Source organism: Aethalodelphis obliquidens, unplaced genomic scaffold, assembly GCF_003676395.1.
Source record: "Aethalodelphis obliquidens isolate GAN/ISIS:26980383/991018 unplaced genomic scaffold, ASM367639v1 scaffold89, whole genome shotgun sequence".
Lineage (NCBI taxonomy): Eukaryota > Metazoa > Chordata > Mammalia > Artiodactyla > Delphinidae > Aethalodelphis > Aethalodelphis obliquidens.
The window spans coordinates 6,265,383-6,279,483 of NW_020838033.1; the positions used below are offsets into that span (position 1 = coordinate 6,265,383).

A 14,101-nucleotide genomic window follows, 5' to 3' on the forward strand; every position below is an offset into this window, starting at 1 on the left:
TAGAGCCAATTCTGTGAAGAAGGTTTGATCTCGCAAATCAGAGGCATTTCCTAGACCCTAATGCAGTTAAGAAATGCCCAGCAACATGGCAGTTCCCAGTACAATAGAACTTACTATATTTTAAAATTAATAAATTAAAAGTTGAATAGCTAGAGCACCAAGACTTCTCTTTGTTCCAAAATAAGTGCAGTTGCAGACTTAGGAAATCAGGTATCTTTGCAAGAACCATGGCAGATTTAGACTCTGTCCTGTGTCTCTGGCCAGGTTTCGGAACCAGGAGGGCAGCCCCTTGCACTGTCAAGCAACAATGCCAAAGTTAATCATTGGCCGTGCCAGCCCATGGACGATCAGGCTGTTTTTCTGTGCCTGTTTCCCTATTTTACGTAAATCACACTGAACACGTTTGCATCAACCTACTGGTGATGCACCTTTGATCAATAGATTTTAGACAAAAGCGGTTTTTGAGTCCAAAGATCAGGGCTGGGTTGACCTGCAGACTGGATACAGAGTGTATAAAACAGAGGCAAGACACAGGCTGATAGCAGAGCAATCACCACCAAGTCTGAAATAACTGCAAGGTCGCAGCCAAAGGCTTCCTGAGTGACGATGGAGGAGGGAATGAATGCTCTGCACGATTTTGGGGTCCAGTCAACGCACTACCTCCAGGTGAATTACCAGAACTCCCAGGATTGGTTCATCTTGGTGTCCGTGATCGCAGACCTCAGGAATGCCTTTTATGTCCTCTTCCCCATCTGGTTCCATCTCCGAGAAGCTGTGGGCATCAAACTCCTCTGGGTAGCTGTGATTGGAGACTGGCTCAACCTCGTCTTTAAGTGGTGAGTAAGAGCCAGACAAAGAGGACCTCGGCAAGGAGAGGCTGGCGTTCTCTCTGGAAATGTCTGCCCGTCAGAAGTTGCCTCTTCTCCATGTTATTCAGGAAGGCACAGCTTACTCCCCTCCTGACTTTGGATCCTCTACAGAATGAGGGTAGACAGAGAAAACCCTGTCAGTGAGCTGAAGATACAGGAAAGGCTATGTCATATGGATGGAAGGCCAGCTAGACCTTGTGAATTATAGGCTATAAGCAAAGAAACACCGTTTTATTACTATGAAACAGCATAGGTGACATAAAGATAGATGTACGAAGGAAGAAAAATGAGGTATGAAGAAGGGAAACACATAGGCAATTTCAAAACTTGTTGTGTGGGGTCATGAGAAGTAATCCAGGGAACTCTCTTGCTCAGCCACCTACCGGCTGTATGTCCTGGACAACTCGTAGCAACTCTCTTGAGTTTCTGTTTTATAATCTGTAAACTTAGATTATCTCTGAGACCTTAATAATTAGTATAGTTATTAACATTTATCGAACACGTAGTATGTGCCAGGCCATGTGCTAAGCACTTTAAGGCACTGAGTTAAACGACTAGAAAAACACAGGTGGTGTCGGAGGCAGGATTGAAGCCCAGGCAGGCTGGTTTCAGAGGCAACGCTCTTACGAACTATGTTACATCCAGTGTTGATAAACTGACTCTTGGGGGTAAAAATCCCTGATTTTAGTATTTGCCAGTTTCTACTGTGTATATTATCCCACTTTCAAGCTACCGTTGGGTCCAGCTTGCATCTGGTAGCCAGTACCGGATGACTCCAACACATTACTGGTTTGACCTCTATTTCCTCGTCTAGAAAATGAAGAGGTTGGACCAGCCGCCCTCTAAGATCTTTACCATCCCTAAAATTATCTTTGTTCACTGGTAGGTGATTCTTAAGATCTCTTCTAGCTCTAATTTTCTTTGGCCATAAACAAGAAAACTCCTTTAGGGTAGGAAAGAACATCGTTATTGGGCTCAGAAGCCCAAGACGTATTGATGGGATTCTGAAATTCCTGTTGAAAAATCGACTTTGTCTGTAACTTCTGGTATTCAATAGCATAACTCTAACAAATAAAAAGATAAAACGTTATTCCAAACATCTAATTTCATGTAAAGAACCATGGATTTTCTCTGAGTTGGTAGAGGTCAGAGTTCGTGGCTAATTTTAGTGAGAAATCACTGTTCCTCCACTGCAGGGCAAAGGAGGCATCCTGACCAACCCTTCACACCTGTTTCCACAATGAAAAACATGCTATGAAAGGGAAAGCGGTTTGTCTGAGATATTCTGTTTCAAAGCTGAGAGGATACAGAACAAGCCCCTGAAGCTATGTATGTCCTAACAGAGAGTGATTCTGATGGAAACAGAGACCACATCCCCTGGTGGGGCTTGTCCTTGGGGCTGGGGCTCATTCTCTGGTGTCCGGAAGAAACCCAAGACCCTGGAGGCCAGCAGAAAGAGAACCCGTAGAATATGCAAGTCCAAGTTGCAAACTGTAGTTCCTATGCATCCTGCCAGGACAAATTCTTCTTGGGGTTTAAAAAAAAAAAAGTCACATAGTTGCCGTTAATACGGCTTTGAGGATATTGGATTTATTTATTTATGTTTGAATAAATAATACCTTCAAATAGTGCAAAATTCAGAAGTTATATAATGGGTGCACCATAAAGTCTCCCTCCCGGGACTTCGCTGGTGGCCCAGGGGTTAAGAATCCGCCTGCCAATGCAGGGGACACGGGTTCGAGCCCTAGTCCGGGAAGATCCCACATGCCACGGAGCAACTAAGCCCATGTGCCACAACTACTGAGCCTGTGCTCTACAGCCCATGAGCCACAACTACTGAAGCCCACGCACCTAGAGCCCGTGCTCTGCAACAAGAGAAGCCACTGCAATGAGAAGCCCGTGCACCACAATGAAGACCCAACACAGCTAAAAATAAATAAATAAAATATTTTTTTAAAAAAAGTCTCCCTCCCTTGCCCCTCTCCAGCCATCCAGTTCCCCTTCTTGGAGGTGCCCGTGATACCAGTGTTCTGTGTAGGATCACATGGGTCTTCTCCTTGAGCTACTCTTTCTTCTCGAAGGTGTGGCATTGGGACAAAGTGTTCCCTCAGTAATTCCAGATATCGGTTCTGCTTTTTCACAGGATTCTCTTTGGACAGCGCCCATACTGGTGGGTCCTGGACACCGACTACTACAGCAACACCTCCGTGCCGCTGATAAAGCAGTTCCCGGTCACCTGTGAGACCGGTCCAGGTGAGACTCGCAGCCCTTGTCCAGACAGAAACTGGGTGGACCTTGCTCACAGTGGACACCTGGTAACAATGTTCTGGATGAAGCTGTCTTTGAGGGAGACATGAGCAGAGCCACTCTTGCAAGCTTTGGTCATGGTCTTGGATTTGGTACAACTCCATTTTATTTTATTTTATTTATTTATTTTTGACTGCGTTGGGTCTTCGTTGCTGTGCACAGGCTTTCTCTAGTTGTGGCGAGCAGGGGCTACTCTTCGTTGTGGTGCGTGGGCTTCTCATTGCAGTGGCTTCTCTTGTTGCAGAGCACGGGCTCTAGGCATGCGGGCTCAGTAGTTGTGGCACGTGGGCTCCGTAGTTGTGGCTTGCAGGCTCTAGAGCACAGGCTTAGTAGTTGTGGCGCACGGGCTTAGTTACCCCGCGGCATGTGAGATCTTCCTGGACCAGGGCTCGAACCCATGTTCCCTGCACTGGCACACTGATTCTTAACCACTGCACCACCGAGGAAGTCCGGTACAACTCCATTTGAATTCACTTAAGCAAGGCCTTCCCAAATAGCCCATGACTGACACTTTGGAAATCTGCCTAATGTTTCCAGAACCGAAATTGCTAGTCCAGAAAGGCAAGGGCTCCCTCACAGGCAAAGGGCTCAGGAGAGTAACTGTGCTGTGGCCCTTTGTCCAGGGGAGGGAACATGGTAGAGGCCTGAGCCCCTGGCTGTGCTTCCCAGAGGCCTGGCCCGGGAGATGTGGCCTCCCGAGCTGACTGTCCGATCCCACACCCTGTCTGTATTTTACTAGGTACATCCAGACAGGTGTTTTTCAGCCACATGATAGATTTAATTTTTCAGTAAAGAAAGGAAAACCCAACCCCGTTGCTCACCCGTAGGTCTCAGTGTTAGTGTCCCTTCCTCAAACACCCTATCACTGACCCCCAGACTAGGACATGGCCCTTAGTTATTTGTTCTCACAAATCCTTGATTCACTTCAGAGCATATCCGTTCATTCAAGAGTTATTTATCTAACACCTGTGCCAAACACTGTTCTAGGTACTTGAAATGCTTCAGTGAATAAAACAAAGATCCCTACCCGTGGGAATTCCCTGTCGGTCCAGTGGTTAGGACTCGGTGCCTTCACTGTGGTGGCCTGGGTTCAACTCCTGGTCAGGGAACTAAGATCCTGCAAGCCGTGCAGCGTGGCAAAAAAATAAAAAGTTCCCCCTCTTGTGGAGCTTACATTTGAATGGGGTATGTGTGTGTGTGTGTGTGTGTGTGTGCGTGTGTGTTATAAAAAAAAATCATAATACACAAGTAAAATATTTAGGATATTAGAGGAAGAAGAAGGAGGAGGAGGAAGAAAGAAAGGCAAGGCTTTACCTCTGCGGTTCCCTGGAAAGCAGACTCGGATGGAGATCAGCATGCAGGAGGTAGGCTGCTCTTGGGAGCAGCATTCGTAGAAGAAAGGGACAGAAGCCACCTGGGCAGAAGAAACCTAGTTGCGATTCAGTCTCAGCCAACCCCATAGGAGCTCTGAATTGATTCAAGGAGACCAGACCCTTATACCCCAATGGAGACCAGTGATTGGGTGCAGGCTCCCCCCTCAGGGAGAGGGTAGCTGTGATCAAGACAGCTCTTTTCAGCCCAGGGCAAGACTTCCAGAGAAGTCTGAGAGCTGAGGGCCATCTGCAACCACACTCTCAACAAGAGAAAGGGGAAATAACTCTTCAGTCCAGAAGGGGATCTGAGTGGCACATCTCAGGACCCTCCATCTTTCAGGGAAGAGGAAGCAGGAATAGGAATTGAACGCAGGATTAAATAAGGTGGTCAGGGTAGGACTCATGGAGAAGGTGAGATCTGAGCAAAAACTTGAAAGAGGCGAGGGAATTAGCCAGTAAATTTCTGAAGGAAGTAGTGTCTGGTTAGAAAGGCCAACATCACAGGGACACTGAAGTGGGCGTGTGTTTAAAGGAGAGCCATGAGGCCAGCATGGCTGGAGCAGACTGAGCAGAGAGTGGAAGAGAGATAGTGGAAGGCAGATGGGTTTGTGATTGTATACCCAGCACGTTGATTCTTTTTGTAGTCTCTCGATTGTATATAACCGCAAGAGCTATGACCTTCTCTGACTTTGCTCACCACTGTACTCCCCAAGCCTAGCATGGTGCTGGGCACGTAGTAGGAGCTCAATAGATATTCGTTAAATAAATGACTACATGGATAAAGGAATGGATGGCAGGATGGGTAGATGGATGAAAGGATGGATGGGTGGATGGATAATTGGGTGGATGGATGGATGGATGGATGGAAAGATAGGTTTCAGTCTTTTCCATCAATAGTTGTTCAGCAGTTAGTTGTGATTTTGGTATGCTCATGAGAGGAGGTGAGCCCAGGATCCTTCTACTTCAACATCTTGTAGCTTTTCCATTAAATTTCCTGAATGGAAAGATAGATGGATGGATGGATAGATGGATGAATGGATGTATGGAAAGATGGATAGATGGAAGGATGGATGGTTGGATGGATAGATGATGCCCCCTAGCAATCTCCCACATGGAGACTTTTAACCCTTGGTTCATTCATTCATCTCTTTCCTATTCTTTAGGGAGTCCCTCTGGCCATGCCATGGGTACGGCAGGTGTATACTATGTGATGGTCACGTCTACCCTCTCTATCTTTCGGGGAAAGAAAAAGCCAACCTACAGATTTCGGTAAGAACTCAGCTCTGGGTTGTGGGTGGTGGAGGGCAGGAGGTGGCTCTCTGAAGCTGACACACCACTTACTCTTCTTCACGTGCCCCCAGCCCACCCCATGCCTTAGGCTGGTACTGATAAGAGTTGTGGCATTTCTGCTGAGAGTGAATATTAGAGTCACAGAATGTTAGGGCTGGAAGGGACCCACTTAATGAATGTTGTGAATGGGCAACACCTAATTTTAGAGATCAGTAAAAAAGGCCTAACATAGCAGAGGGGTTTCTCGAGATCAGCTAGTAAGCTAGAAGCAGGCTTTAAACAAAAACCCATTTCTGTACCAACAATTGAGACGCCCCGTCCAGGTTAAAATAAACAAAGAAGCAGAAGACATTCCTTCTATGGGGAATTCTGGGTATGCAGACACTGTGAAAATCCTTAATTATGAAACATAAAATAGGGAGGTTAAAATTCACATACACAGGGGTTCACCACTTGCCATGGTTATCTTTGAATTTTGAATACAGGCTTCAATTTACAAAAATTCCACTGATGAAACCTGAGTTTGCCAGGCTCCAACATTCCTGCTGAGGCTGTTCTCTTTGCTGAAGGATCTATAACTGGGTTCTCTTATGGCTGCCTCTTCCATTGCAGGTGCTTGAACATCATTTTGTGGTTGGGATTCTGGGCAGTGCAGCTGAATGTCTGTCTTTCGCGAATCTACCTTGCTGCTCATTTTCCCCATCAAGTTGTTGCTGGAGTCTTGTCAGGTACCAGCTGCTCTGGCTCCCTCCCTCCAACTCCCCACTTATACCATTCCTCCCTCATCAGGACAAAATCCCAGCATTCCTGCCATGTTCTGTGTATAATCAATGCTATTAGCATTTCAGTGGGTTGAAAGTCAAGGGTGGGCGATTTGAAAGGACTCATTTCTATAGGAGTGCCCAGATGTACACAACTAAGTATGTTCCAGAAACATGACAATACAGAAAATTAAACTACCCAGTTGAATTCACTTGAAATCTCCAAGATATTTACATTCTTTATTTCTTACGGGTCTTCAGTTGGAAGTGGCCCCTAGTTTAGTCTTAAGAAAAGCTACCAAATTTAACAAATTAACACCATATCCTTGGAAAGCTCTTTATTTAAATAAATTCATTTGCAAACCTAACAGATACCCACAGCTGGTCTTTATTATAGGTTCTGAATTTTGAATATTTTGTTTTCTTGGATCCAGTTTTTGAGGGGCAGAAGAGACTTTGGTTAAGTGTAAGCAAGAATTTCTTGACTTTGTGGAAAGCACTAGAATATAAGACCTTAAGGAAAATGCAGCATTTTTCCCCTGGAGACCTGAAAAAGCAGAGCAGGGTAGAATTCACAGAAGCATGTTGAGAACAAGGGAAATAATGGCTTCATGGCAACCACGGAATTAACACAGCATTTAGCACGGGGTTCCGTGTTTGAGAAAGAGCCTGGAAGTTCATGTTACATGAAAGACCCAGGAATGTTTAAGTTAGAGAGGAGAATAACTATCTTTCTTTATTTTATTTTTTGAGTTCCCAGTCTGTCTTAGTCTCTTCTTTTTTTCCCCCCCAGTTTATTAGTGTTTTTTTTTTTTTTTAGTTTTTTAATTGAAGTATAGTTGATTTACAATATCATGTTAGTTTCAGGTGTACAGCACAGTAATTCAGATATATATACAGGTATAGCTATCTATATATATATACACATACACATATATATATATTCATTTTCAGATTCTTTTCCCTTATAGGTTATTATAAAATATTGAGTATAGTTCCCTGTGCTATAGAGTAGGTCCTTGTTGGTTATCTATTTTATATAGTGTGTATATGTTAATCCCGACCTCCTAATTTATCCCTCACCGCTGAGAATAAGTATCTTTAAATGTGCTGACAGAGGTTCTAGATTTACCACTTATTAACACCTGCGGAAAAAAACTGAGACCAATAGACATCATTAGAAGGAGAGAGGTTTTATTTAGCTCAGCACAAGGAAGAACTGTCTAATGATCAAATCCATGCAAAGATGAAATGGGCTCCCTGAGTGGGAGTGAGCTCTTCATCCCTGAGGGTATTCAAGTAGAGACAGGAGGATCACACACACACACACACACACACACACACACACACAGATACACAGAGGAAACTTGCATGTGGAGTGAGGAAGTATGTGACATGACTCTTGCATCTGAAAGAATCTGTGGCTGAGGACAGGCTGGAATCACATATGGGAAGAAAACAAACGACCCTCAATCTGGCATCTGTGATTTAACTCCACAATGGTGAGGTGGATGGCATGTCACCCATTGCTCCAAACCCACCTCTAGCTGAAGGGCCAGCGTCTTCCCCAGTTCTCACGGTCATTCTTTCTTCCGCTCAGGCATCGCGGTTGCTGAGACTTTCCGCCATATCCGGAGCATCTACAACGCCAATCTCAAGAAATACTTTCTCATTACCTTCTTCCTGTTCAGTTTTGCCATTGGATTTTACCTGCTGCTAAAGGGGCTGGGGGTCGACCTCCTGTGGACCGTAGAGAAAGCCAAGCGAAGGTGTGAGCGGCCAGAATGGGTCCACATTGACACTACGCCCTTTGCCAGCCTCCTCAAGAACCTGGGGACACTCTTTGGCCTGGGTCTGGCTCTCAACTCCAGCATGTACAGGGAGAGCTGCAAAGGCAAGCTTAGCAAGTGGTTCCCGTTCCGCCTCAGCTGCATTGTGGCCTCCCTCGTCCTCCTGCATCTCTTTGACTCTTTGAAACCCCCATCCCACATCGAGCTGATCTTCTATGTCCTGTCCTTCTGCAAGAGTGCGGCAGTGCCCCTGGCGTCTGTCAGTCTCATCCCCTACTGCCTGGCCCAGGTCCTGGGCCAGCCGAACAAGAAGACTTTGTAAAGGGATGTGGAGTCTTCAGAATTTAAAAGTCGATGACTGCACCAAGGATTGAAGATGGCTAGGGCCTTCTGCCAGCCCGTTGTGAGGCCAGAGGTACTATAGAGTCAGCTCAGGCGACACCCCCTTCCCCCTTTGCAATTCTAATTGCATTGGGTGATGTTTTTTTGAAAAGCTAATAAGGCTCTTTGAGAAAAGCCTTATTGGAGGTTGGGTCATTCTGGCTTTTTTTCCACGAAGATATACTTACTCTTTTGTCCAATACACAAAAGCGAGACTTCTTGGTAGGACCAGCTCATAACGCCAGGCTGGGGATCACACTGAATTTTCTCCTCATGCTCATCCTTACCCAGAAAAGGAGAAAGGAGCAGTGGATTTGATAGGGAAAGAAGGATTGATTAAGGAGGATTTTTAAATATCTTGCATGTCATGCAAATTGTATGTCAAACAATATCTTAATGGCTTCGATGATATACGAATCTTTAGGTAAAGGGCTCTCAACGGTGGGGGACCAACTTAAAGTACAATGAATAGGTCCTTAGTGGAGTAATTCTGCTTCTTGTATTTTTCTATTATATATCCATGGTCATTGTATTTACTGGGATTTCTGAATGGCTGCAGTGATCTGGGTATTGCACTAGGTCAGAATACTCAGGCAATGTCAGCTTCTCCCCTATGACATTCGATCTTTCTCCTTATTAGCCCAGCTCTGCTTTCCCCAGCATTTTCCACTGATTCCACAACCACCCTGCTGGATCCTCAGATGCCTAAAAGTGACTCTATAGTGGTGCTTTTGTATGTTTCAGTTAAGCTCTGAAATCTTGGGCAAAATGGCAAGGAGAGGGCCAGGATTTCTCTCTCCAGAAGGTCACTCCAATGTTACTTTTGATTCCTGGAGGTAAATATGACTCCTTTCTCTATCCCAAGCCAATCAAGAGTGCATTCTTGGAGGAAAAGCCAACTCCTCCTCTTTGCCTATTCTCTAGTCTCAACTAAATTGCAGAATATGTCCTTTAAAAAAAATGTTGAAGCCTATTTATTTGAGAGTCCTTGTTTTTTCTACTAATTATATAGCTTACCATATAGTATCATTCACACCAACCATCCTGGTCATAACATCTTTGCAAAGAAAAATATATACGTGCAGTATTTTATTAAAACAACATTTTACTTAAGAATGAAGTCTTGCTGATTACTATATTTTAGAGGCAATGTGATCTGAAGGTTCTCATTCTGGCTTAGCTAAATTTCTAGGTCTTTCTCTATTTCCCTAAACAAATAATTTGGTTTCTATATACTTATGTTTTCTTTTTGCAAGAGGAAGGTGCTTTGTCTTGGGTTGCCCAGGAGTCCCAGTAGGGCTGCTGAGACTTACAAAGTGTCCACAGGGGCACAGGTAGAGTCGAGCATATCAACAGAGTCACAATATCATATTCTAGTTGGCCAAGGCTGAACATTATTTACCAGACCACAGTGCAGCATGAGTTGCTCTATGGGGTCAAACTGTTACCGAGTCCAAGCTCGCTCTGCTTGCTACACGACAGGCCAATAAGTCGGGAGACGAGGTGCTGAGACAAGGAATACAAGTTTATTCGGAAAGCTGGCAGACAGAGAAGATGGCAAACTAATGTCTCCAAAAAAACCCACCTTATCAGGGTTTGGATGCCAGTTTCTTTTATAGAACAGAGGGGGAGGAGATGAGGAAGTAAAATAAAAAGGCCATAAGGTTTGCGAATGTCCCTTGGAATGGCCAGTCTTGGGAAGGGGATGTGTTCATTTCTTCTTTCTTGCCGCCATCCACAGGTGGACAGGGTCAGGATGTTTCCCTGAACAAAGGCACTTTGGTTTAACATTCAAGCAGAGGGGACAGGGTTCCCTAAGGCAGGCCACTGTGTATAGACAGTATCCTTTTAATGAACAAAAGCAATCAGAAGCAAAGGTTAAAATAAAAGAAACAGATCCAACATGGAGTCAGGATTGGCTCTCTCCTGTTACAAAACTGCAACTTAGGGGCAGACAGGCAAGATCATTACCAAACTAAGCAATCAGGGAATGTAAGTCATAGCAGCAGAACAAGACTGAGCAGGGAATTCCCTGGTGGTCCAGTGGTTAGGACTCTGCGCTTCCACCTCAAGGGGCGCAGGTTCAATCCCTGGTCCTGGCCAAAAAAAAAACTGAGCAGACTGTGGAATCCGGTAACCCAGTGTCAGCAAGGTTTTGGGTTATAGTTAAAGAAAATATGAACAGGGCAAGTGATAGCACCGAGGGCTGCTCAAGGGAGCTACTGAAAGTATTTCTGCAGGATTTATTTCATCCTGGGCGCAGGGTCCCACCTCCAGAAGCCTTGACTCATCGGCATATCTCCGGATCTACTGAGAGTGAGTCTGATCATTCGCTTCAGAACTTTGGGATGTGACTCTTTAGGGAAAGGTGAGTCCTCCTACCGAATTTTATTTCTTCAGGGGTGGCACCAGGCCCCTCTGACACACTAACGGTCTCACCAAGGATGAAGGGAAACGGTCTTGTTCTGTCTGAATTGAACGCCACTGCTTGGGCACGGCCTCCATCCTGGATGGTTTATTTGCCCTCAGGGACCAAGTCCAGGTTCCTTGCAGTAGGATTCTGGCAGAAAGTAAATAATGTCCCTGCCCCCAGCAGTTGGTGAGGTTAATAAAGACACATAATAAAAGATGAAATTTGGGCTTAATATATACCAGCCTCTGTTCTAAGTATTTTATTTATTTATACAGTGAATTCCCTTAATTCTCCCAAGGTTTCTGTGAGGTGGGTGTTAGAATTTATGTTCACATTACGTATGAATAGGCACAGAAGGATTAGGTATCCTGCCCAGAATAGAGGAGACAGTTTAAGAGCTAGGCAGTCTGACTCCAAGTTCATCCTCTATCCTCTGCCCCACAGATGCCAGTAAGACTAATGGCTGCATCAAACCATCCTTCCAATACCAGATACAACTCTTCATTCAGACCGCAGAGGTTTTGATTTCTTGTGGCCAAAGGACAAATACCGTTGTTGTTGTTGTTGTTGTTTTAATTTTTGGCTGTGTTAGGCCTTCTTGCTGTGTGCGGGCTTTCTCTAGTTACAGCAAGCAGGGGCTACTCTTTGTTGTGGTGCACGTGCTTCTCATTGCGGTGGCTTCTCTTGTTGTGGAGCACAGGATCTAGGCATGCAGGCTTCAGTAGTTGTGGCACATGGGCTCGGGAGTTGTGGCTCGTGGGCTCTAGAGTGCAGGCTCAGTAGTTGTGGCACACAGGCTTCGTTGCTCCGCGGCATGTGGGATCTTCCCGGACCAGGGATCAAACCCATGTCCCCTGCATTGGCAGGCAGATTCTTAACCACTGCGCCACCAGGGAAGCCCCCAAATAATGTATATTAATGCATATATGTGGAATCTAGAAAAATGGTACAGATGAAACTATTTGCAGGGCAGGAATAGAAACACAGACGTAGAGAATTTACATGTGGACACAGTGGGGAAGGGGAGGGTGGGATGAATTGGGGGATTAGGTTTGACATAAATACACTACCATGTGTAAAATAGATAGCTAGTGGGAACCTGCTATATAGCACAGGGAGCTCAGCTCGGTGCTCTGTGATGACCTAGAGGTGTGGGAAGGGGGCAGGGGAGGGAGGGAGGTCCAAGAGGGGATTCACTTCATCCTACAGCAGAACCTAACACAACACTGTAAAGCAATTATACTCCAATTAAAAAAAAAAAACACAGAGTGATCCTCCCAGTGAGCTAGTATTTATTTCTAAGTATGAAGATACTGTATTTCAAAGTTAATTTCATAAACTAACTATTGGAACAGGCATGACCATATTAGATTAACAGCAGTGTCTAAAACAACCTTAGCTATTTCTTTTCTTTCTTTCAAGGAAGAGCTTAAAAGCCATGCTCAGCCTATCTGGGTCAGACAGTAAGTAACTTATTTCTACAATCGAGATAGCATGAGAAGGTAGAATTACCACAAAGAACTTTTGGTATAGAGCCATATACAGGAGTAGAAAGTAAAGAGACACCGTGGAAGATTATTTAGATCAGAGACTCCACAAATACAGGACTGCTACCTTTCACTGGGACAGGCAAAGTCTAGAAATGGACAGCCCTAAGGGCTAAGAATTTGTGACGGGTAAAGCCGAGCAGAGTGTCAGGCCATGATCAATTTGTAATATAGCCAATGTATGAGCACATTTTGAACACAGATCTTTTCCCCAAGTTACAGATGTATGTTTGCTTTAGAAACGACTTGTGAAACCTCAGGACGGAAGTAAGTTTAAGCGACCGATGACCGTTTTAAACCAAGGTCCATGTTATATTATAGCATAATTTGATAGATTGGTCTAGCAGTCTGTCCGTTTTAGGGAAATAGGTTTGAGGATGATACACACACACACACACACACACACACACACACTATCCAATTGTATTATTGCCCTAGGAAAACAGACCCATTAAGAAAATGCAACTTCTGGGACTTCCCTGGTGGCGCAGTGGTTAAGAATCCGCCTGCCAATGCAGGGGACAGAGGTTCGAGCCCTGGTCCAGGAAGATCCCACGTGCCATGGAGCAACTAAGCCCGTGTGCCACAACTACTGAGTTTGTGCTCTAGAGCCTGCAAGCCACAACTACTGAGCTCGTGTGCCACAACTACTGAAGCCCATGCACCTAGAGCCCAGGCTCTGCAACAATGGAAGCCACTGTAATGAGAAGTCCGTGCACCACAGCGAAGAGTAGCCCCTGCTCCCCGCAGCTATGGAAAGCCCCATGCAGCAACGAAGACCCAACGCAGCCAAAAATAAATAAATAAATTTATTTTTTTAAAAAAGAAAAGGAAATGCAATGTCTGCTGCCTGGGCCAATGCTGCTTCACTGCAGAGAAACCAAGGGCATAAAATTTTTGTTTTTACTTCTTTTTTAACAAAACTTATAATAGCTTTAAAAATTTATAACAGGGCTTCCCTGGTGGCGCAGTGGTTGAGAGTCTGCCTGCTGATGCAGGGGACGCGGGTTCGTGCCCTGGTCCGGGAGGATCCCACGTGCCGTGGGGCGGCTGGGCCCATGGGCCATGGCCGCTGGGCCTGCGCGTCCGGAGCCTGTGCTCCGCGGCAGGAGAGACCACAGTGGTGAGAGGCCCCCGTACCGCAAAAAAAAAAAAAAAAAATTTTATTGAGATATAATTCACATACTGTACAATTCATCTATTTAAAGTGAACAGTCCAGGGACTTCCCTGGCGGTACAGTGGTTAAGATTTTGCCTTCCAATTCCGGGGGTGGGGTGCGGGTTCGATCCCTGGTTGGGGAGCTAAGATCCCACATGCCTCGAGGCCAAAGAACCAAAACATAAAACAGGAGCAATATTGTAACAAATTC

At 45.2% G+C, this 14,101-nt stretch overlaps 1 protein-coding gene across 3 annotated transcripts; it reads left to right on the top strand.

Annotated features, from left to right (window-relative positions):
• The first annotated feature begins 350 nt into the window (after positions 1–350).
• G6PC1 (glucose-6-phosphatase catalytic subunit 1) lies at positions 351–9,242 on the top strand. Of its 3 annotated transcripts, none has more exons than XM_027094537.1 (5): positions 351–836; positions 3,013–3,122; positions 5,713–5,818; positions 6,452–6,567; positions 8,201–9,242. In XM_027094537.1, the coding sequence occupies exons 1-5, from the start codon at positions 607–609 to the stop codon at positions 8,710–8,712; spliced, it is 1,074 nt and encodes a 357-aa protein (XP_026950338.1). In that variant the 5' UTR covers positions 351–606; the 3' UTR covers positions 8,713–9,242. The 3 variants fall into 3 exon arrangements, with proteins under 3 accessions (XP_026950338.1, XP_026950340.1, XP_026950341.1); XM_027094539.1 differs by having other exon boundaries at positions 542–666; XM_027094540.1 differs by having other exon boundaries at positions 607–836; positions 3,013–3,119; positions 5,787–5,818; positions 8,201–8,216.
• Positions 9,243–14,101: the final 4,859 nt, after the last annotated feature.